The following is a 23,633-nucleotide window of genomic DNA, read 5'->3' as shown; positions in this document are numbered from 1 at the left end:
ACGAAGTACTTGTACTTCGTTACTTCCCACCACTGCTGCAAAGCAACTCTTTATAATATTCTTTTTGCCCCCATTTAAAAATGAAAAGTTTGTAACTGCTGTAAACCTTTGGTTCTCCAAAACAAAGATTTGTATTAATAAAACCAAGTGAGGTCACTGGTTTCACTTGTCTCTTTCCATATTATAAATGGTTTTTAAATATAAATTTGAGAGTCTTACTTAATTTTACTAAACTTTCTAAAACCAGAAACAAGCTGCTGTCATCTTCCCCTTAAACCCAGCAGCTCGTATCCACAACCTCAGCTGCTCATCTTCATAAGATATCCACATATTAGGAAGCTCTTAGTTTGAAGTTCATTGGGTTGTTGATGTAGTATTACAACTTACTGCATTGCAGCTGGAAGTCCTGGGTTTGAACCCCAGTCTGGGGTCATTCTATATGCAGTTTGCACATTCTCCCAGAGGATTCATGGGTCCTCTGGATATTAGGACTTCTTCCCAAGTACAAAAATATGACTGTTAGGTTCATTTGTCCAAATCACCACACAGTATAAACCGTGTACTGTATATATATATATAACGAAACAACAAAATTTAAATACCTAAATGCTCACACAAACTAAACTAACCCAGAACAAGCAAAAACCATTTCTCTGTAAAGGAAGATGGAATCATGATTATTGCAGAGACGACTCTCCACAGCAGACTTAAAAGCCAACAAGGTGAAACGCCTGCAGTGACAGAGGAATAAAGTCTCATCTTTAAATAAATCATTACATGATGAAGGCAGAAATCAGCTTACAGTTCTTCAAAATTCCAGACGTAAGCCATTAAAGGGATTCGGTGCCAAAGTCTGAGGGGTCTTAAGTAACCGGTCAAGTTGGGGGGGAAGAAGAAATTGTGGTTAAAGCAAAACCAGCAGGAAAAAAATGTGTCTCAACCTCAACAGGAAGGACAAAGATCTCTGTTGTTTAGCCTCCTGCTCTAAGAAAACTCATTCACAAAAACATCTGATGAGTTTTCGGTAAATTTGACACATCTGTAATATGACTAGCAAAACAACAAATAAAACATTATGTTGCACCAAAACCAGTAATAATGTGACTTTCTGTTAACTATCCAGAAAGCAAGACAAAGTCCCCCCATAAAGGCAGTCCTCAGTTTTTGGCACAATCTCTGACTGTGGAATCAGCACAAAACGCCTAATGTGTTGGAAAAGCGACGCTCCTGTGCCATAGCACACGGCTCCATTTAAACTTGCAGTAATGTTTAGCGTAACTCCACATGACTATTTGTGATGGTAGAACATTTTCCTAGAGACCCTAAACTGCAGTGCTACTCTCTTACCATGCAGATATTTTCTCGTAGGCCATTTCCCGACTTACAAAAACCAACACGAGTCTGCCTTACTTAAACTCCTCTTTCCCATTTTGATAAGTGTCAATTAATTATTGCCTAATCCATATTTATAGGATTACTAATTAAACAGTTGTAGACATTTTGACCAACTCAGAGAATTAGCATGCAAATTATAAAAATACCTCATTCACATTTATTTTATACAAGTTATTATAAAATAAATAATATTTTATTTATTTTATAATAAATAATAAATTTATTAGAATTTATTATATTCTAATAAATATGGCACATTTGATTTTTGTTAAAAACTATCATTTCATAATGAGATTGCTTTTATCCAATCAATAAATAAAAGATCCAGTAGCATGTTTTACGCCAGTTATTTTTTCATGCATCTTTACCAGAGATTCTGAATAGGGATGCAGTGATAGGAAAGTTTGGGCCATACCAATATCAGTTATTACTAATGCAAAACTGATATTTACCTATATTGTGGTGTTGAAAAACAGATTCAACTTCAAAATTAACAACAAGATGGAAATAAACAAGTCTTTTTATATCACCCAGCTTTTCTTATTAGGCTGATAATGATGTGTAAAAAGATAGATAAGAAACATAGGCTAATAATACTGATCTCAATATATATCATACAACACAAATAAATCCCTAGTTCTGATAACTATAGAAGGAGGTGCAATTAAACTTTCATAAATCCAATATTTATTTTTAGAAGCAGCTTTCAACTGTTGTATTGCTTTCAAGTTTCCCTATGAGACTTGATCATTTCTTTTACATTTGGTCTGATCTGACCAAAACAATTATCTGTGTTTTAACAACACCAAGAAATATTAGTTCCTCTTCAGCACAAACTGTTTTTATTTAGCATGTCCAAACAGCCTCTGAGTTTACAGCCACTCCTCTGAATACTTTGTCCCAGTTACATTATGTTTGCATCTTGATTCAGACAGATGACGTCCCTATCAGTGTTCAGTTCTTTGATTATGCGCTCTTCAATGAAATGTGGAGAAATGTGACTCGATAAAAACCAACAAATGGGTCGAACTTAGCAGGCAACAAATGATGACACTTCAGCAAGAAAAGTAAATGTCAAACATTTCTGTTAAAGCTCGAACTGCAGGAATTGAAGGACAAGTCAACATCAAATCAATAAAAAAAAGCAACTATAAAATAAGTTCTTGACAGACTTTTGCTGCCTGATATTTACTTTTTTTTTTTACATTTTCAATTCAAACTCGTACCAAACTGAATGTCTTGGTATCCAGACCCAATGAGAAAATATGTTGCAGAAGCTGAGAAATGGAGGTGAGAAAACACAAAAGAGAAATGTAATTTTCTACTAACTGGTTGCACTTTTAACTTTAATTCAAAGTGTGAATCATGTTGTTTATGAATAACATATGTCTTTCCCTTCTTGTTTAAAATTTGTGGGAAGGAAAAAAAATTTGCATTTGTCCTTGAAAAATATTGTAATTCTTAAAGAGTAATTAAAACCTTGAATTTCTTAGCGTCATATGGAAGTTATAAAAAAAAACATCCAGCTCATAAAGCGTCAACTTTAACTATTTGGGTTAGAAACTGTTTGTATTCTTTTTTGCCACTTTGCGTCTCCATCATCAGCATTTGCTGTCCCCGTTTTCTGTCATTTCTATCCCTATTTTTGCAGTTGCAGTAAATTTACAACTTTTTAATGATTCATTCACACCGTTTTCCATCTCTGCCTCAATTGTATTAAAGTTATTCTAATTGTGCATCAATTTTAAACCTGTAATTCAGGCTGTTGTATGTTTTTTGGTTTATTTATGATCCTTTCCACTTTATTTTGCTCCAATTTTGATTGCTAAGGCACTAAATACACTGCTTCATCAATTCTGTAAAAATAAAAAAAATTAATAAATTGACCCTGTGTGTCAGGCTGCTGGTACAAATATTCACATTCTTTGAGCTTTCTTCACATATTGTCACGTTTCAATACATTATTCATTGTCATCTGTTAGTATTTTATGCAACAGATCAAAACAAAGTTGTTCTTTGTGTTCAGATTGGCTGGAGAGTCACAGAATCTCATGAACTTTGATTAGGCCATATAATCATATCAAAATTTCAATTAAATATACTGGAATTTGTGGCTGCAATGTGATTAATAGAAAACTGAACTAGAAATGGGTGACACTTAAAATCTCTCCATAAAGTCTGAGAACTACTGAATAAAACCGCTTTCGGAGATTAGAAGTGCATCATAGGAGAAATAAGGTTTGGGATTGACAGAATTAGGTCGTTTTCTGGGACCTTATCAGGGGCTGAGGGCCACCTGTCAGAGGTCAAAGGTCAGAAACATCTGTCCTACCTGTCTCTAGGGTCGATCCAGCTGGTGGACTGTTCAATGTGGTTGATGTAGTAAATTTTCCCATCAAAGTCTTTGGCTTCCTCCCAACCGTGTGGTAGTGGCAACTCCTTCCTCGGCATGTCAGGCGAGTCTCCATGTAATGAACTCTTCTCTAGGCAGAATCATAAGGAAGGGACACTATCGCTTTTCTCTGTCATCACCACCACCATCATCATCAACAACAAAAAAACAGATCTTTACTTCCAAATCAGCAGGCCTGCTGCGGTTCGGATTATGCCATAATCCAGAATAATAATCCCCAGAAAGAGAACCTTAAAAATGAGAAGGATTTCAGAGGATGGAAATGGTCCAGGAGGCTGCACTTGCTCACCAAATCATCAGCATCCGTCATTAAAGAAAATAAAAATGCTTAAATTAATCCTTCACAGATATCCGGTGTGGTTTCAAACGTGTCGGGAAACTTTCAGGCGGTCTGGTGGGAACTTTTTTCAGGTTAACTCCAATTACCCACGGTCCACAGAACACGCTCTTTTAACGGCCACAAAACCGCCGTTTGAGCCACAGAAACCAAACAAATACGCGGATAAAACCACCACCGGGAAGGTAACGTCTCCGGAGCCTTGGTGTCTGCCGGCGCAAACGGTTCGGGCTGCGGATGGAGTTACTGAAAATTCCCCCTCACGGAGCTCCGGGGTTCTCCTCACCAGCAGGCCACCATGTTGATCAGCGGTAACCGAGGCTAGCAGCCAGCCAGCGGAGGAGGAGGGGTGGGGGTACAGATACTCCGAGCCGCCCCGAGCGTGTCACAAAGAAGTACCGAGAATCTCCACGGCGGCTTAAATCCCGTAAATCCGGCGCAAACTTTCCGCTTGTCCAGTTAAAAGTCTCCGCTCGAAGTTGGGGGAAACGGATGGAAGCTGCGGCGGTAAAGTCTTTCCCTCAGTCCCGATCACTTCGGTGCACCGCCATAAAGCTGGCTGCGTTCACTACCCACTGCTTCCGTTTTCAAAATAAAACACCTGTTGATTAATACAGTCCGTAAAAATAAAACATCCTGTAAAAATGCTCCCCTGGGCAATCCATTATTATTGAACCTAATCTTAAAACATTCAATGATTTTTAAATTAGCAACACAAAGTATAAAGAAGTTTTTTTAAGCGATGAAAAAAATTTAGAATTTTGTTCAATTGGAAAAATGTATATTTTAAATTTGACTTTTTTATTTTGTTGTTGTTTTTGATTATTTTATTTATTATTTTGACTTATCAGCTTTAAAAACCAAACAGAGGCATCACTGCAACTTCTTCTATTTTTTAAAGTCCCATTTTTTTATTGTTACTAAAATAATAAGTAAATGATAACATATTCAAGTTATTTAAATTAAGCTATTTTTGAAGGAACAAATGCCTATATATTGTTTAATTATCGTTTTAATTTGAGCAAATTTTTTAATTTTCTAAAAATTTTGATATAATTTATTTTATTATGATATCCATATTTTAATGTGCATTCAAAACATAATTTCCAAAGAACATGTTTTGTTGTGTTTAAGTTGTATAACTATATATTTAAAGTCTTTAAAAATTAAGGAGTGTAGTATTTACACAGACATTATACAACAAGCAATAATTTTGCGGTAGTAATATAGATAAGGTACTGGAGTGTATAAATTTAAGTCATTTTAAAAATATTCTTTAAAATGTGTTTAGTTTTACTTGTGTAGATTTACACAAACCTTACAAACACATGCGTATTTAAACACACAATGACTTCAAAGCACACAAATAGATGTGAAACATTTTAGAGATTTTATTGTTATTATCATTCTTCTTATTATTTTTTTCAATTAATTTTATGTATGATTTCTGAACAGATGCTAAATAAATAATTCTGAAATTTTCCTTAAAATGTTTTTTGCTTCAGAAGATGTTCAATTCTTCTTAACTTATGCTGCAGTAAGATTGTACAATAATAATAATAATAATAATAATAATAATAATAATAATAATAAACAAGGAAACCACAACAAAATCATGCAAAAATAAATGAATAAAACATCAAAAATTAGAAAAATATTATAATGAAAGAATAATGAGAAATGACAATAACAAAAAAAATATCTTGACCTTAATTCTTGGATTTTATCCCATTTTTGAAAAATACAACTTTTAGATATTGTCCATCGTGCGCTGATTATTTTCCTTACTTTCATCAGACCTGACCTGGTCACTCTGAGGAGGATGTTTTTTTTTTTTTTTACCTCAGTCCACTGATAGTCACTTCTGCATTAGGCCAGCAGCGCCCCCTGCTGAGTAAATATAGTATCGCGGTATTTAAACCCCACATTCCCTGAGGATTATCTCCACATAAAAACTTACATAAGAAGAAACTCTCATTAAAATCATCTCTTTTCTTCTTCTTCTGTCTCATTTTAAGTCTTATAAAAGCACAAATGATTTACCCTGAACGATATTAATTAAGATATGATATTTAAAACCATAGGTTCAACTGTTTAACATTCCTCGTATTGTTTAAGGTCAGACACTAAAAACATTAGATTTTAATGATACTCCGATAGGTTTTCTGAATAAAATATGAAAAATAAATGTCCTTACATGTATTTCTCTTAAATTTGTCAGTCTTTAAAAGTTAAACGTTTATAGACTGACTGAATCCATTTCACGAAACTGCCTTTAGATGGCGCTCTAACTCCGGGTTTACCCCATGCTGGTGGAAAAACCATAATCAGTCCAACCTCAGTTTCAAATCAAAACTGATATCCTATTTAATTTAAGGCAGCACTTCAAGTCAAATTTGTAAACATTCACATCCTTTTACTTACATCGTGGTGGTTATGATGCCTTCAAGTTCTGTAGAATATTTGTACTTGAGCATATATATGTGGCAGATTCCTTCATCCCATTGGATATTTTTTCATAACTGAATACTTTAATTCAAGTTAATCAAATATTAAAGGTAGATATATTATGAATGTATATCTAAGAAGATGCACATATTTAGATATAGATTCATAATATATATATTCATAATATATCAAATTGAAAAAATATTGAACTTTTTAGGATATGCACATGTGAATATCCTAAAAAGTTTGTTTTTTCCCTATTCATTTCAGAAAGTAAAATTCATGCATTATATAGATTTATTGCAAAGAGTGAAATACGTCAAGCTTTTATTTCTTGTAATTTTTATGAGTATGGCTTCAGTGTCTCCGAAAATTTTAATATTAGATAAGATCAATAAAAAATATAAACGGAAATGGCAGACTCACTTCTATGCACTCAAAAGGTGTTCAGGAAGCCCAGATTGGTTTTTATAATTGTCTTCAGGTAATCTTCATTGTTCTGGTGTTCCTCATCTTCCTCAGTGCTCAGGTCAGTTTGGTGGTCAGTCAAGAGCAGAAACACCATGGTCACTGAACCAGCTTCTTACCTTTAGCAGTTTGGGCAGTTACCAAGTTCTGCTGGAAAATAAAATCAGCATCATAAAGTTTCTTAATAGAGATGTTATGACGTGCTATAGAACTCTCCAATGACTGTGAACTTCAGAAAACCCAGAGGATAAAATTTTAATATTACATCATTCAAAACATTCTAAGACAGAATATGCTTAATGTACGACGGAGCAGGGCCACACTAATAAAACAACAATAAAACGACAAGAAGTATTAATATTACGAGAGTAAATTCAAAATAATATGAGAATAGTAATTCTCATACTATGACACTATGACTGTCATATTACGAAAATAAAATCATTACGAGAATATAGAGTCATAATAGCCTATTACGAGAGTAAAGTGACAGTTTGACAATAAAATCATAATATTACGAGAATAAAGTCAAAATAATACAAGTTGTAATAATATGAAAATAAAGTATATTTGGAGAATAAAGTCGTAATATGACTTTATTCTCATAATACCAATCTCATTATTTCTACTTTAATCTCACATTTATTCTCGTAATTTTTTGACTATTTTCGTAATTAATTTATTTTTTCTGCCGTCGTTCTCCGTCGTAATAATGTAATGAAGAAGTATGTGTAATTCCTTTTCATATGTTATTTATTGGATATAAATATTTCTCATATTATTTAACTAAACTGATTTCAATCATAAAAATAATTATATCAAGAATTTGAATTATATTGGTCAGTGAAAGTGAGTGGGATTTAAACTACATAGAAAATAGCAGCCAAAGTTAAAGTACAAATAAATAAACCTTTTATAAATCCAATAAATAAAACCATTAAATCAATTGAGATTCAACGGAAAGAAGGTATAACTGCTTTAATTCCGCTATAACCAGAAGACGCTCGCAGTTTCCGAGCCACACTCGAACGCACCAAATTTCCATATTCTTTCACGCGCTTCTCGAAAACAAAAACAGGCAGAGAGAGAGAGAGCGAAAGAGAGAGAGAGAGAGCGAAAGAGAAAGAGAGAGAGCGGTCCCATGTAGTCAGTAGGGCAGCGAAACCTGAAGGAGCAGGAAGCTCCACGTGCAAGGTCCCGTCCACCGGTCTTTGGTTCCGGTTCTGCCCACCTCACACATGGTTCTCCTCCGGCATATCTCCATCGCCTTGACCGCCGCCGTGGCCGCCCTGGGCTCAGCTCTCTTCATTGCCCTCAACTACTTCTACAAGCGGCGCGTATGGTCCCCGCAGGCGGCGTACTGCACCATCACAGAGGTGAGAGGTTCTACTGTAATTCTTTAGTAATTAAAAGAGAGCTGCTCAAGTTATTTCAGGCGATATTTTTATTAAGAAGAAAAAAAACGCCGCAGAATCCCGATCCCTGAATAATGAAGGTTACAACTGGAAACAACAAGAACGGTAAGAATGATGATGATGATGAGGAGGCTTCTGGCAATTACAAAGTGGCATGCTGTGAGGAAGATGATGATAAATACCTATGACGGTGATTGTGAAGATAATTTAAATATGATAAGTGATGATGAAGACAACTTTAATGGAGGAGGAAGACAAGTAAAACAGTGATGATTATTATGATAATGTTAATGAAATGGAGGGAGATGATGAGTAGAGGACAGAGGCAGGGAGTCAAATTGATGGAAAGTTGGGTGAACGGATGACGGATTGGGAAGACAAATACGCAGACAGGTGGAAAGCTGGATATGATAGAGGGGTGTCTAAATAGATATTAAAGAAAGGATAGAGGGACAGAGTTTTATGGACAAACACTGATGAATGGACAATTGGATGAACGGATTGAAGGATTGAAGGATGGGTGGAAGTACAGATGGATACACGGACAAATGGATGGATTAGTGAAGGGGCCATTGGATGGACAAATGCATAGATGGGTAGTCTAATCTGTTTGGACAGTTAGATAGTCAGTTGGATTAGACAAAGGGATGGATGGCATGGTTGGATGTATTCTGGATGGATGATCCAAGGAATCTTGTTTCTGTCTGTTATGAACAATTCACATGTTTCTACAGTTCCAGGATTGGAATGACAAGAGGACACATGTCTCCCTGTCTTCTGAACATGGGACACATAAAGGACAACAACATTAGGGACGCTATTCCTCCATTTATTCTCTTTTAATAAACTGTAAAAAAATAAAATAAAATAAAAAACTAGCTAGAACTTTAGTAATCGATTAATCAGGTATTTGAATGATTATTCGGACAATTAATCAATTATTCAGATAATTAATCAGATATAATATTTGACACATTCTGCATATTTTTTATGTGACCACTTAAGCTTTTCTTAAACACAATATATTACAAGATGCAAACAAATTCCTTCTTTTAAATAAGAAAATGAACATATTATTTGTTCATTGTGAAATACAAAATTAGAAATATATTAAAAGATGCCATTAAACAATTCAATTCCTTTAAATAAAAGAATAAACATTTTATTGCCTAAAATGTGATAACATAGCATTCTGTAGTGTATGCTTGATTATTGGTCCGTTAATTGATTTCTATTTTCTTTTTCTTTTTATTTGACGGATTAAAAGTTGAAGGGCAAAAGGTGTTGAATAGAAGATTTTGAGGTTTTTTATTACATAATTTGAACCAAATAAAAAGCTAAAACTGCCACTTCTGAGTAGAACATATTTGTAGACAAAGAAGGTTTTTTTTTTCTAATCTCAAATACAAAATGTGTATATTTATTGTATGGTTTTGGCTAAATTATAGCCTTAAACATGCCATTCTTCCAACAAATGGCCTTTTATGAGTCTGTATGCTCCAGTTAACTATTAATTCATTACTAAAGTAGTTGAGAATTATTTCACTAATCGATTCATCATTATTAATCGCTTCAGCCCTAAAACAAATATTGTGCCAATTTTTTTCATTCAACGGTTTCAGGCCAAGTTAAACTGAGTTTGTCTCGTTTTTCCCTGGGAGCAGAGAAATGTTAGTTTTCCTTAATGAACTTTGGCATGAATCTCCCAGTAAAATCTATTTGCATGTCTCTAATCTTGTTTTTTCATCTCTGAATGTATCAGTCCATTTTCAGAGGATAACTCTGGCTGGCAGAGACCCCAGGTGGGGTTGTGTTTTTGTTCCTGGAGCCGAAATGTTCCAAGGAGACGGAGGACGAACAGAGTCGCGGGGTTAAAGATGGCGGTGTGGAATTTGCTAGAAGGATCTGTAGACTACACACCCATCATGACCTTAACTTAGATATTAAAATGGAAAAAGTAACTTAAACAAACCTGAATATGCAAGATAACAGCTTGGACTGTTGACAGAGGACAGGTTGACCAATCTGACTGGACTGCATTTTTCACATTCCTGACTTCTGCCCATCTTAGGTGAGTGTTTTTCCAACTGCAGCCACAAACTTCATTATAAACCATCACAAACACCTTCACACACTCACAAAGAAAAAGACCTATCTTGAATGTTCTACCACTTCATAATTATGCACCAATTATGTACCATGTTTACCACATTAAGTCCTCTTCAAATACTTTAGAGGTTGAGGTTATAACACAATAAAAGATTCTTATAAGTCCAAGGTGTACTTAGGGCTTAACTTACTTAGGTTAACTGGAATATACAGACTCATGATTGGGCCATATTCCTAAAAGAACAACAAACTCAGAGAACAGCAATCAAGCCAAAACTGTAAAAAAAATAAAAAATCTAAATTTTTTATTTAAGATGAAGAAACCCTTCTTTGTCTGTGAATATGTTCTACTCAAGTGGCATAGTTTTAACTTCACCTGGTTCAAATTCTGTAAAAGAGAGAGAAAACAAATTCTATGAAGCACCCTTTGCTATCCAATCGGTCAATCCAAAAAATAACCAACAGATCAGCCTTAAAATGTAATGATAAGTCAAGCAAAAAGGGCTGAGCTGTTCATATGTTGTTGTTATAAGTATTTTTTAGATGCAGATTCATCCTTTACTACAAAGGATCAAGCGCTCAATGAAAGATCATAATTGCATTTTAGACAGCAAAATGTTTATATTTTATTTATAAAAGGAAATTCATTATTTATTTATTTGCATATTTTAATGTCTTTCTAAAATTATATAAAAAGGCTTAAGTGGTTAAATGAAAAATCTGCAGAATATGATCATTTTACTATCAAATTAATTGATTAGTCTTCAGAATAATCGATTACCAAATTAATCATTTCATACCAATTCCCCTGTACTCTGAAACCCCCTAAGTAAAATCAAAAGTCTGGAATTTGCTTTTACGTGCTGTTTCCAGGTTTGCATCAGTGTGGAAAAATAAAAATTAGCTTGGAAAAATGGAAAAATATTGGATTTTCTAGAGAAAGAAAACCTAATAACCACCAGTACAAATATCTGCAAAGACCCAACGTGGTTGGAGCCCGTCCTTCAGATCAGCACTCTGCTGTAATGATTTTCATGTTTCATGAACATAACATAGCAAACAACAACTTCCAAACAACATGCTCCACTCAGAATAAACTCTGAGCCAATCAATGGATTTTGTGCTGAAAAAGCTTAAGATTATAATCTTAGCTGTTATCTTCCAGCGGAAAGGTTTTTTCAGCTGAAGCCAAACTTAAAAATAAAACTGCCTCATCAGCATGTTTTCTCATTTTGCAGAAGTCTGAGCGAAGTGGGATTTTATAATACATGATGTGGCAGAACCCATGCAGGCAGTTTAAATGTTTACCATTTCTTCATTCAGGATTATCAAAATGATTTCTATTTGCTGAATGAAAGAAAGATGTGAGATTTATGTATTTAGATGTATTTTAAAGGCACCGCCTCCAACACACCGCTTCTTTGTGTGACATGCTTTGGAAATCCACAACTCCATAAGTCTGGTTCATCTTTGGGTTACAATTTCTAGTTACCTGAAGATTCATTTGTTCAAACAATTCAAGAAAAAGATGTAAAAGCCATAAAAATGTCCATAGATCAAAGCGTTTAGAAAGGAGAAAAGTGTTTTGGTACGAAATGTGGAAATTAGGCGTGGATATAAAAATTTGGGCTGATATCAACATCTGATATAAATAAAAACTATTAAATTTGCTTGAGGTGACTTCTGGCTTTTCCAAAAAATAGTTAATGTCAGAAAGTGGAGATGGAAACACATTTGCAAAATAAGTTCTGACATATTGAACACTCCCATTCATTGGCGGGTATGTGCTGTACCAGAGGCACAAAACTCGAAAAAAGTGCATCTCCCTGCAGCCATTTTCCCATGTCCTCACATATTAAGTTGCGGGTGGGGTGTGACTGTATTTCTGAGCATGACCTTATTTGGATTTACAGAGACAAGAGGCCCTAACAGCTCATTTTGAAAGAGACTCAAAATAGGCAGAACTGTCCAGAAATCTCATTGTATAAGAATGATTTTGTACAAAATGTGATGAACATGTTTAGTACAGACCATAGATCTAAACTAACCTGTTAAAGGAAGCATAATAAGTCACCTTGAAGGACAATGTTTTGGCACAGCCATCACAAAGCACTGGTCTCAGTTTTGTTGGAAATTCTATAATTCACCCAGATAAAAATGTGTAAACTTGTAAATTAACCAATGTTTCTCTAATTATTCTTTCATGTAGCAAATATTAATAATTTAGGTCCTTCAGACTGACATAAAGCAAACAAAAGTTTAGTCCGGCTTAATCGCTGACAGAGAGGTCAAAAAAGTTTCATACAATTATAGAAATATTACGTTTTAGCTAAAACTATTTAATCTGGGATTAAAAATCGAGCTGGAATAATAAAGTTCATGCAGACACAGGGAAACATCGCTGCAGCCTCAGCAGCTTTGGAGAGATTTCTGCGCAGTCAGGGTTTGGAATTTATCTCCAACTCAACCAGGAATACACAGAGCCAAGCATCGAACGTTTAAGAACCTGCTGTTCCCCAGCAGCACTGGGCAGACATTAAACATGCAAACTACCATCCATGGATCTTAGAAGGCTTTATTCTGCAGCAGCTGCAGCTGCAGCCATTTCATTGTGAATTTATTAAAAACATGTACAAATTTTAAAGTTATCAAGATTAATCATGCAGCAGCGAAGTGAGGAAATGTTTCTAGTGAGAGAGCTGATGAGTTTTGGCTCTAAAAGAGCTGATATGAATTATTAATTAACTTTAACTGACAGCTGGAATTAAACCAAAGCTTGTTTGGGTTCCTAAAAAGGAGAGGACTCCTGGTGATCAATCAGCACATTTATCAGTGCAATGCTGGCAAGATATGAGTCTGCTCTCTGCTGATTCAAACTTCTGATCATTAAAGTGAAATAAAATGTTAGAGTGTGTAATAGATGCATATTGATGCATAAACGATGATCCTGTCTGATTCAGTTATCTTTGTTAGGACTGTGGAGAAAACTAATGCAGTTTGTGAACAAACTCTGCACAGTTGACAATATAAATATGAACATGGGAGCAGTTATTAACATTGTTATTGATAATTATATACAAAAACAAACTTTTACTTGCCTAAAATAGAGGTTATGGTTGGATAGTTGATGTTCTGTCTCCATAGTTCATAGAACATTGGTTTTGTAAAATTATTCACACCAATAATTACCGTGACTCTGTGGGATTCACAGGAGTTGGAAACCCGGACCACAAAAATCATGAGGAAAAAATCTGTGAATACTTGAGTTCCCCTCTGAATTCTTAGAACTGCCTATTATTATTATTATTATTATTATTATTATTATTGTTATTGTTGTTGTTGTTGTAAAGAATTTAGATAAAAGCAAATTAAGGTGTTGGAACAACCCATAGTCCAGAAAAACCGAGAATTTGTGTCAACACTTCTAAGTTGATGTTCCAATGATCCATCCATCCATCCATCCATCTGTCCGTCCATCCATCCATCCATCCATCCATCCATCCATCCATCCATCCATCCATCCATCCATCCATCCATCCATCCATCCATCTGTCCGTCCATCCATCCATCCATCTGTCCGTCCATCCATCCATCCATCCATCCATCCATCCATCCATCCATCCGTCCATCCATCCATCCATCCGTCCATCCATCCATTCGTCCATCAGACCGTCCGTCAGTCCGTCCATCCATCCGTCCGTCCATCCATTCGTCCATCAGACCGTCCGTCAGTCCGTCCATCCATCCATCCATCCATCCATCCATCCATCCATCCATCCATCCATCCATCCATCCATCCGTCCATCCATCCATTCGTCCATCAGACCGTCCGTCAGTCCGTCCATCCATCCGTCCATCCATCCATCCGTCCGTCCGTCCATCCATCCATCCATCCATCCATCCATCCATCCATCCATCCATCCATCCATCCATCCACCCATCCATCCATCCATCCATCCATCCATCCATCCATCCATCCATCCATCCATCCATCCATCCATCCATCCATCCACCCATCCATCCATCCATCCATCCATCCCTCTGCCATGATTTGAAAAGCCTAACGTTCATATTCAAACACTAAAATGTTAATCTCATCTTTCTCCACCATAAATCCCCCTGCTTGAGGGGGACGTGTGAACGTGTTTAATCTGATTTCTCTGACTCCGCCCGCAGGAGGAAGAGGAGCGCGAGAAGCGGCAGGTTCTGGTTCTGGGCCTGGATGGAGCCGGGAAGAGCAGCATGCTGCAGGGTTTGACTCCCGGGGAGTCGGCAGCCAAAAGGGGCCGATGCCGGCCCACCCGCGGGTTCAACTTCATGAGCCTGGATGCCCCCAGCTGTCAGCTCGACTTTCTGGAGAGTAGGTCTCCTTTCATCCCGTTCTGTGTGGATTTCTTTTTTAAGAGCATGAAAGGCAGAAATTACCCCTCGGTTCTGAACAGCAGGGGCCTTTATTTGATCAATGACTAAAACAGCCCCAGTTAGGCTGCGTCTGATTCTCAAACAGCATTTTAAAGCCTGAAAAATGTAGCTGTATCGAAAGGCAGCAGAAATAAAATAATGACTCTTTTCAGTAATGATGGGAGCGTAAAATCCTGAGGCCTGAGGTTGAGTTTGAGGAGTGCGTCATGCTCTGCGACTGATTTATTCATGATCTGAACATCTAATCAGTTTCTCATCTCAGTGAGAGAAGCCCATGGATGCCACCCACTCAGAGCGCTTCAGACGCTGAGCGGCAAATGTCAGCATTGTGTCTGTGACGCCGATGCAGAGGCAAGTTGGGAGGTGGTTCATCTCGGAGGGAATCCTGCAACCTGAATGGGAGTTATCACCTTCAAATGTTGCATTAGAGCAGGGCTGTCCAAGCCTTTGGTCATCTGGGTCAAAATTGTCATCTCAAAAGTACTTGCGGGCCAAAAAATACAATTTTTAAAAACAAAAATCACCAGAAACCTTGATATACCAACCCAACAAAAACCTAAATATGAATTCATGTAATTGAACCAATAGAGTAAGAACTGGACTGTAGATTCAAAACTTTGAATGGTTTTGCGTGTTAAAGAGGGCATGTTATGCAAAATCCACATTTGCATGTTTTTGTTCTTCCAGTTGGGTTTCTACTGCTTGTAAAGCAGAACACTCTTTAAAAACCATCCAGACTTTTGACAATAACTTTATTTGTTTTGGTATCTGCAAAATTAGCCTTTTCAAAAATCTCCATAATGTAAAGTCACAAATCACCAGACATCTTGCCATTACCTACCAACCCCAGCAAAACCCTGCCCTGTTACCTAACAACCCAAGTGGAGCGGCAGCACATTTGGTTGGCTAGTTTTACTACCGTATGCGCTGTATAATGGCTCCTGGAAAAGACAAGTGTTATGTTGTTGACTTTCCTTCCAGAAACCACTTGCTGCATTCTTGTTGGTTGTGCAGGAGGCTCTGCTAATGCTTTTCAAGTTGTACAGTTGTATAATTATGTATCTGTTTTCAGCCATTTTCACTTGCGAGTGTAATAAACATTGAGTTGCGGGGCATGGCCAGCAGCAGATTATTTGGATTTAAAGTGACAGAGCCCTAAAGCAGCTCATTCTGAAAGGAGCACAAAATAGGCAAAACTGATCAGATTAAAATCTTATTATGTAATAATTATTTTGTACAAAAAAAATTAATGAACATGTTTTGTCTAGCCCGTAGGCCTGGCCTAACCTGAAATGGTGAAACTAAAACTATGCCACTTCAGGAGTCATGAGTAGAAAATACAAAAGACAGAAAATATTTTTCATCTTAAATGCAAAATGTATATATTTCTATAGTTTTGGCATAATTACTGCTCTGAATATGTTGGGCTTTTTTTTTAGCAAATTGCCTTTTTTACTCTGCATACTCCAGTTAATGATTAATCAATTACTACATTATTTATTTATTACTTTACAAATCACAATTAATCATTTCAGCCCTAGTTCAATCACCATTTTGGCTAAAATCTTTACTCAGCATTTTTGGTTTAGGTTTTCTGATTCTTAAAGGACGAGTACAGATTTAAAACTCATGAAAGGTGGAGAATAATGAACGAGAGTTGGCGTCATTCAATGAGTCAAACGTGCAAACCGCGCCCAGATAACAGCTTACAATACACAACAGACTGGAAACATCTTAGAGGAAGCAAACTCAGATACAAGGAATGTGTCAAAGTTCAGATTAGCTGAACTTTAGATCCAATTCCAGGCATAAAGTTAGAGCTGGGAGATCCTATAAACATCCAAACAGACTCGTAATAATCCGTGCATTTTCCACCTAGCGCTTGTTCTGCAGTGAAGCACAGGCTGCCAAAGCCCACATAACAAACAACCAGCAGTAACAAGCTGAACTTCTGCAGCCGAGGCGGATGCTAACCACCTCCCTGGGTGATTACAAGGCTTGCCAAGCTGCTGCAGAGACCTTCATCATCACAAACACTCCCACCTCCTTCACAGTCATATGCTGCATGTTGCACGTGTGGGTGTGCATCCTAATGAGTGCACCCAGCTGAGCGGCGCGTTCAGACTCCACATCGCCTCTGGTTAGCAGGTATTTACGGCTGCCAGATCACATCAGCCTGAGGTACATCACTGCCCCAGTCTCCTAGCAACCTCCTCTAATTGATACTCGCCGGTGGGGACCAAAAGTCATGGCTGGCAGCGTGTGAAGAGAGATCGGTTTGACCGCCGAGCGCCTGCAGACATCAGAGCTTCCAGTTGATGTGAAACTTTGCTTTGCTTGAATCTGAATCTGAATCTGTGACGTTGGGATGCGTGCGGAGTGCTGCAGCATGCGGCGGCAGTTTGACCTTCTGGAGTCAGTTCATACCAAACCTAACAGGGCCAAACTTTAGAAAGAGCTTACAGTTACAGGAGTCCAGGACTAAGGTTGTTTGGGGGTCCAAAAGATTGTTCTTCTATTTATTTTTCTAATGAATATGACTTTTGTATCGCCCTATGACATCCGTTTTATTATTTTCCTAATTCAACTTTTTCCTTTTTTTTTTTTTAATTCTATTTTAACCATATTAACCAAATAAGGAATGCTAATATGGTGTGAATGCAACAAAAAACGTAATAAAGCAATAGCTAGTTGTCAACATTTACTGTTACTCTGTTTTAAGTATAACAGACGTCTGTGGCTCAACAAAACATTGGTTTTACAAGATGTTAGTGTTTCCCCATCATTTCTTTTTAAAAAACTCAAACATTATGTGCAAAAACAAAGATTCTTGTTTTAAACATAAAAGAAGTATTATGTAAAATTGACTTGATTTACATCATGCTATGAAGTTATTCCTTCACCAAAACCATACCTGGAGTGTTGCTTTAATTTTTTTATGCATGTCTGAGAAATACTTTAATCTCCATGGCAACTATTCAGCTGTGTAAAATGCTTGAGTGGACTTAGCTCTGCCTTCAAGGTGCAGTTCCTCATCAGAGCTACAATTTCTAAGCTTCCAAGATTCTGCATCACTGAATTCCCCTCCCCTGCGACTCTCAGCCCCTTCAGACTAGCTAGCAGCAATTAGCAAACACCTGGTGAAACTCAGCATCTGCTGAGCTCATTATTATCAGTGAAATGCTGGTAAAAACTTTGTAAAGGGGTTAATAGAGGAGCACTGTTGGAGTGTGTTTTTAAATGAATTTAAGACTTTAAGGATGTAATATTTAGAAAATGACGAACGACTGCGCTCTGTTTCTGTAAACAGATTCAACAAAGCTGCACAGGAATAAATGACAGGTGTACCCAATTAAACCCACACAGTTTCTTCTTGAAAGGAGAAGAAAAAAAAATCAATCAAGTGTGGAACACTGAAGTCTTAAGGCCATTCTTTTATAGGAAAACAACATATTACATAAAGACAGAGGAACTCAGCTGTTAGATTTCCCTCCAAGTCTTCCTCTACAAACCAATTTCCCATGAGGATGCCGCCTCAGCTCGTTTCCTCCTTTATTGGAAATCGGATCTCATTCTTCTTGCAACGAAAATGGAATAAATCTGTGGCCAATTTGTTTATAGGAGCTTATCAAATTCTGCTTGTCAAACTGTCCGTTTACTTATTAAAGTGGGACCCGAAGCGGTAAAGGATGTTGACAGAAACGGCAGAGGAGAAGCCCTGGAGGAACAGGATGAAACATGCAGCAGAAATATCCTTCTCTCTCAATGGAGCTTTTAAAGCTCAGTTAAATGTTTCAGATTATCAAACTAATTCATTTTTGACAAAGATAAACAGAGTAAATAGAAGAAGTAGATTTGAAATCATGGTTTAATTTATTAGAGACAAAAAAAGATATTACAATCTAAGTGAAAAGTAATTATCCCCTAAAACTAATGGTTGAGCCACCTTTAACAGCAACAGCTATTGGCATTAGCATTTTAATTATTGTACAGGTATTCTGGCCCAGGTTGTTTGCCAGATTTTTGAGAATCAATGGCATTCATCAATCACATTTGAGTCCATACTTTGACTATGCCACTGAAACCTTCCTTTTCTTTATTTTTCATGGTTTTATGAGACAAAGATGTGCTTGGAGTCTGATAAACTGACTGGATTCATCAGACTTGTAGAACTGACTCATCAGCATAACGTTGAAAAGGTTTCTTCTCTGCAGTTGGTGGTGGAGAGGACCTGCGACGGTACTGGGGGGACTACCTGAGACGGACCCACATTCTAGTCTATGTGGTGGACTCGTCGGACAGGCGCCGCCTCCCATTGGCTAAGGCTGAACTGCACCGCCTCCTGAGGGTGGAGCCACAGCTGCCTGTTGTTGTCTTGGGAAACAAGCAGGTAAACTACAAGACAGACTGTTGTTTTCAAGTGGAATAACAGTGTTGGTGGTAAACACTTAGGCCCAGTCCACCTGGAGACGGTTTTAGGTATATCTGCAACAGTTCTTTTGTGCATTCACATGGATTTGTTATCTTGGGAGACCAGAAACTATCATTTTTGAAACCAGGTTCCATAGTGGATAAATTTCAGAACACTGGTCTCATGCTTTGTGTGACGGCCCGTCTTTTCTTTTTTAATCGATGACGTCGTAGCTCCATGTATCCCTCTTAATCCTATATGGACCTCACTCGCAAACAAACCATTTGTTCTGTGGTTTTTGTGTTGTTCTCTAGCAGTGTTACAGCGCCACCGAAAGGCCTGGCATACATACTACAACATTTTCTGTGGCGCTGCATCCTGTCCTGTTGATGCTCAGTTTTTTCTTATTCGTTTACAAAAATATACCATGCTCGTCTCTGTATGTACAGGGCCTTGGGCCTTGTCTATGTGGGAACATTCTTTCTAAAATAGGTTGTCAGTTTTAGAGACGTCTGCGTTCACACTTGACCATTTCCAGAAATGTTTCAATCCACACTGAAACACTGAAAACGACCCAAAATGAATCTGTTGGGCTTCTCTTTGGCATACGGTTATGTTTAAATAAAAAAAAGTGAAGAAATCAGGACTAGACAGAGTAAATTTAGTCATTTTTTCTTACCAATAAAAGGACGGCAATTAATAACACAAGAATCTAAAAAAAATTATATAAGACTAATAAAGCAGGTGAAAGTAATTTCCTCTTTAGCTGTCCTGCAGAAATAATTCAACTCCTGAAATAAACATGCCTACACTTCCTCCTCCGCTCATATTTCTTCACTCCGTGCTCCACTTCTGGAATTATGCATGACTCCTGGAGACAGGAAGGAATATTTATCACATCTAACATCGGAGCAGCGTAGCTTTCATCCTCTCGCTGCTGTGGACTGACAGCATAATGAGCTTAAAATGAATTCAACTCAAACTGCACAATGATCTGTAATGATGCACAGTAGCTGAAGCTCAGGCAGAATGTGGTGTTTAACATTTTCTAAAACTCTTCAGGTGAGTTTAACACACTGTTCCTTCTCTGCTTTCATCTGGAAAATTAATGAGGTGAATCAAATCAAACAGAATATTTCCTCAAGACTTATGAAATCTGTATAAGATTGTTTTTTTAGTAAGAGCATTATGGTAAGGTTGGGAATTGCACCTTAAAATACACAATGAACTGTTGAATCATTTAAGTCAAAAACAGCTAAATAAAGCATTCAAAAGACTGTTCTACAGGTCGTCGCTTCATCCAGAATGTTCTTCCCTGCCTTTTATCACATTCAGTCAAATTACAATAAGAACCTGTGTGTTGAGTAGGATGCGGTTAATAGAACTAAGGCAGAAACTACGGCTTTAATGGTCTCTGTAGGAGGGCTGTAATGCAATCACTGCTTTCATGGAGATGAGCTTGAACAAAAACAGCAGCCACCATTAATAAATTTAACATGGAGTTATATACTGACACAATGGTTAGGATTTGTGTTCTTCCCTTTGTTTAAGGTTATCCACCATTTGATTAAATTGAGGATTTATATCATTTTAGGTATTGACTGCCAGTGAAAATGGCCTAGAGATTGATTAAAATTCACCCAAAACACATATTTTATTGAATTTTCAAATTCTTCAATCCAATTACATTATATATAAGTTAAAAATGCTTTAAACGGTAGGCTAATGTCCTTGTTTTTCAAGCTAGTTGGTAAAACTAAAGTCTCAAATTGTGTTCAAATACATAGTTTCAACGCTAGAAGATTCAAAATCAGTTCATTAATATTAAAGTAATATTTTTAAAAAAACATTGAAGTTGCTCACCTAAGTTAGCTGCATGCTAGAGAAATAGCAACAGCAGCATCATATGAATATATAGTTAGCATGAATTTTTGGGCAAATTGCCACCGTGTTTCAAGAATGGCTAACTATGAAACTTTGTTTATAATCATATATAGAGTTTATGTTGATGAAAGACAGACTGATATGATAATGTTGATGCTAATGCTAATATAACTCAAAATTGGCTAAATTTACTTGATAGTCATAATGTGTTAAGCTAAATGTTAGCAAAGCAACAAAAAGTCAATATTTGTAAAGCAAATGTTAGTCTTGGACTGTCTCATTTTAAAACTCATTTTAAGATGCAAGTTGAAAATTATCAAATATTTTAGTAACCAATGGTTCACGGTAAGATAGCCCTGCTAGCTAGCTAGGTATTTTAGCAGCTATTAAACGTAGCCTCAACCGGCTGTGTTACAGTACACAATGAACCAAAAATCAAAAATGAAAAAAAATCAAATATTTGCCTGACAGAAAAGCCCCGTGAGAAAAAAAGACTATGCAGAAAATACAAGGAAATAGTCAGGCCACCAAAAAATGTAAGATCTGTGATTACCGTATTTAAGGTCAACTTACCTTTTTAAAAAAAATAATTTTAAGACATTTTAAAGCCTTAATTTTAAATACATAAATTTACGACTTTTTAAGGATGCTTGGACAACTTGTTTTAAAAATGCACTTTTCATGTTCCATTGCCACAGGATAAACTGAACGCCTTGAGTGTGGCAGAACTCCACGAAGCCTTGTCTCTGGACGTCGTGACTGATGACAGGAAGCTGTTCCTCCTCGCTGCCCAGCTGGATGCCGAGGAAGCCAAGAGGAAGGCCTGCCAAGGTCTGGACACCGTCCAGGACCTCATCCTACAGCTCGTCTGATCTCACCTGGACATGGGCTAACTGAGCCAGAAATAGAGCCTATAAGAACATGGTTCACCCCTTTTCCTGTTTGGTGAGAGGTCTGCGCCAGACGAGGAGATGATAGACGGAAAATCCTCCACCACCATGGAGCTTTCATACAAACAGCAGAAGAAGAGGAGAAACACAAAATGTGGAATAGGAGATGAAGTTTTGATGAAATCAGGTCAAACTGTACCAGGTCTACTAAAGCTAAGTCATTTTTAACCAAGACATTGTAACATTTTATCTGGAGCTGCGCACATATTTTTTGTTGGTTTCTTGTAGATGTTTTTATGCACAGAGAAGAGATTAAAGTGTTCATTCTCCTGTAGATTAATGAATGACACAAGCTCTATGAAATGATTTCCTAAGGGGATAATTACTGACTCCTGTGTTGATATTTTATTGATGGAGATTAAAAATGGAGGCCTATAACACTTTATACAACAGCCTTGCTGTAGCTATATAAAGACAGTTTGCTGTTGGCGATTGTATTTAAGGGGAAACTAAATGTATTTCCAGTGACTTTAAGTGTTTGTATTACATAATATTCTTAACTTTGTAATTTCCCAGCATTTGTTAGCCTGGTAAATATGCAAAGATATTACGAAGAGAGCTAAATCGCAAATTTAGTAGAAGGTCAAGAGGTGTTTGATAAAAAGTTCCTGAATATTCATTTTAGCATATTTTTACCTTTTACCTGAGAGCTTTTGAAAATGAACCAGATACCCACTTTGATTTATTATGGAATATTATTACTCACTATAGGAATAACAATCAACTTTAAACACTGTTTTAAACTCAAAATTAATGTTTTATCATTTTACTGGAGTTTTGACACCACTTATGTTTGTACAAGTTTGCAATTTAGTGTTCGCTGGAAAGTAAATTAGACTTTTTTGTTTTATGCATAAAATAATGAATATAAAAAATGTTTTTTAATGAAGACAATCAGTAATAAATTGTACAATTTCCAGTCCTTTCTGCAACATAGAGACCTTCTCTTTCACACAAATGAGGTTGAATTGATATATTAGGTAAAGCGTTGCTGTAACTTTAATCTGACATCTAAAATGTAATTTGTAGCTAAAAAAGGATTTTATATTTATTTGTGTTTTTTTTCCTTGTATTTTTTTTCTATATGTTGTGCTGATTACATGTTTTAGTCTAAAGAAATTTGATTGTATTCTAGTTTAAAATTGAACTTAAATAAACTTATGTGAATCTTATCTTTTCTGTTGACTGCTGCTGTGTAAATAAAATAGTTTGAATGACTTAAAATCATTTTAATTCTTTAGGAAACTGTCAAAAAAAAAGTCTCTAAAAAGGACCAACGCAGGATTAGATGAAATGAGTTGCTGTTAAATTGTCCTTGAAAGCTGATGAGGAACACGTCGGGTAATTTAACAATGATTCCATTACTTCCCACATGATCAGA

General features: G+C 36.5%; 2 protein-coding genes across 3 annotated transcripts in view; one reads left to right on the top strand and one right to left on the bottom strand.

Annotated features, from left to right (window-relative positions):
* wwc1 (WW and C2 domain containing 1) overlaps positions 1-4,718 on the bottom strand; it is a 37,405-nt gene extending 32,687 nt beyond the window's left edge. For both annotated transcript variants that reach the window (XM_032576290.1, XM_032576291.1), the window contains exon 1: positions 3,728-4,718. In XM_032576290.1, coding sequence (XP_032432181.1) covers positions 3,728-3,846 — 119 coding nt within the window. In that variant the 5' untranslated portion in view covers positions 3,847-4,718. The remainder of the gene's footprint in view (positions 1-3,727) is intronic.
* Positions 4,719-8,125: 3,407 nt separating this feature from the next.
* arl10 (ADP-ribosylation factor-like 10) lies at positions 8,126-23,471 on the top strand. The gene is made up of 4 exons (XM_032576581.1): positions 8,126-8,437; positions 14,762-14,945; positions 19,222-19,397; positions 22,001-23,471. The coding sequence occupies exons 1-4, from the start codon at positions 8,300-8,302 to the stop codon at positions 22,172-22,174; spliced, it is 672 nt and encodes a 223-aa protein (XP_032432472.1). The 5' UTR covers positions 8,126-8,299; the 3' UTR covers positions 22,175-23,471.
* Positions 23,472-23,633: the final 162 nt, after the last annotated feature.

Source organism: Xiphophorus hellerii, chromosome 11 (assembly GCF_003331165.1).
Source record: "Xiphophorus hellerii strain 12219 chromosome 11, Xiphophorus_hellerii-4.1, whole genome shotgun sequence".
Classification (NCBI taxonomy): Eukaryota; Metazoa; Chordata; class Actinopteri; order Cyprinodontiformes; family Poeciliidae; genus Xiphophorus; species Xiphophorus hellerii.
Note: the sequence above shows the minus strand (reverse complement) of the source record. Positions and strands in the feature narration are given on the sequence as shown.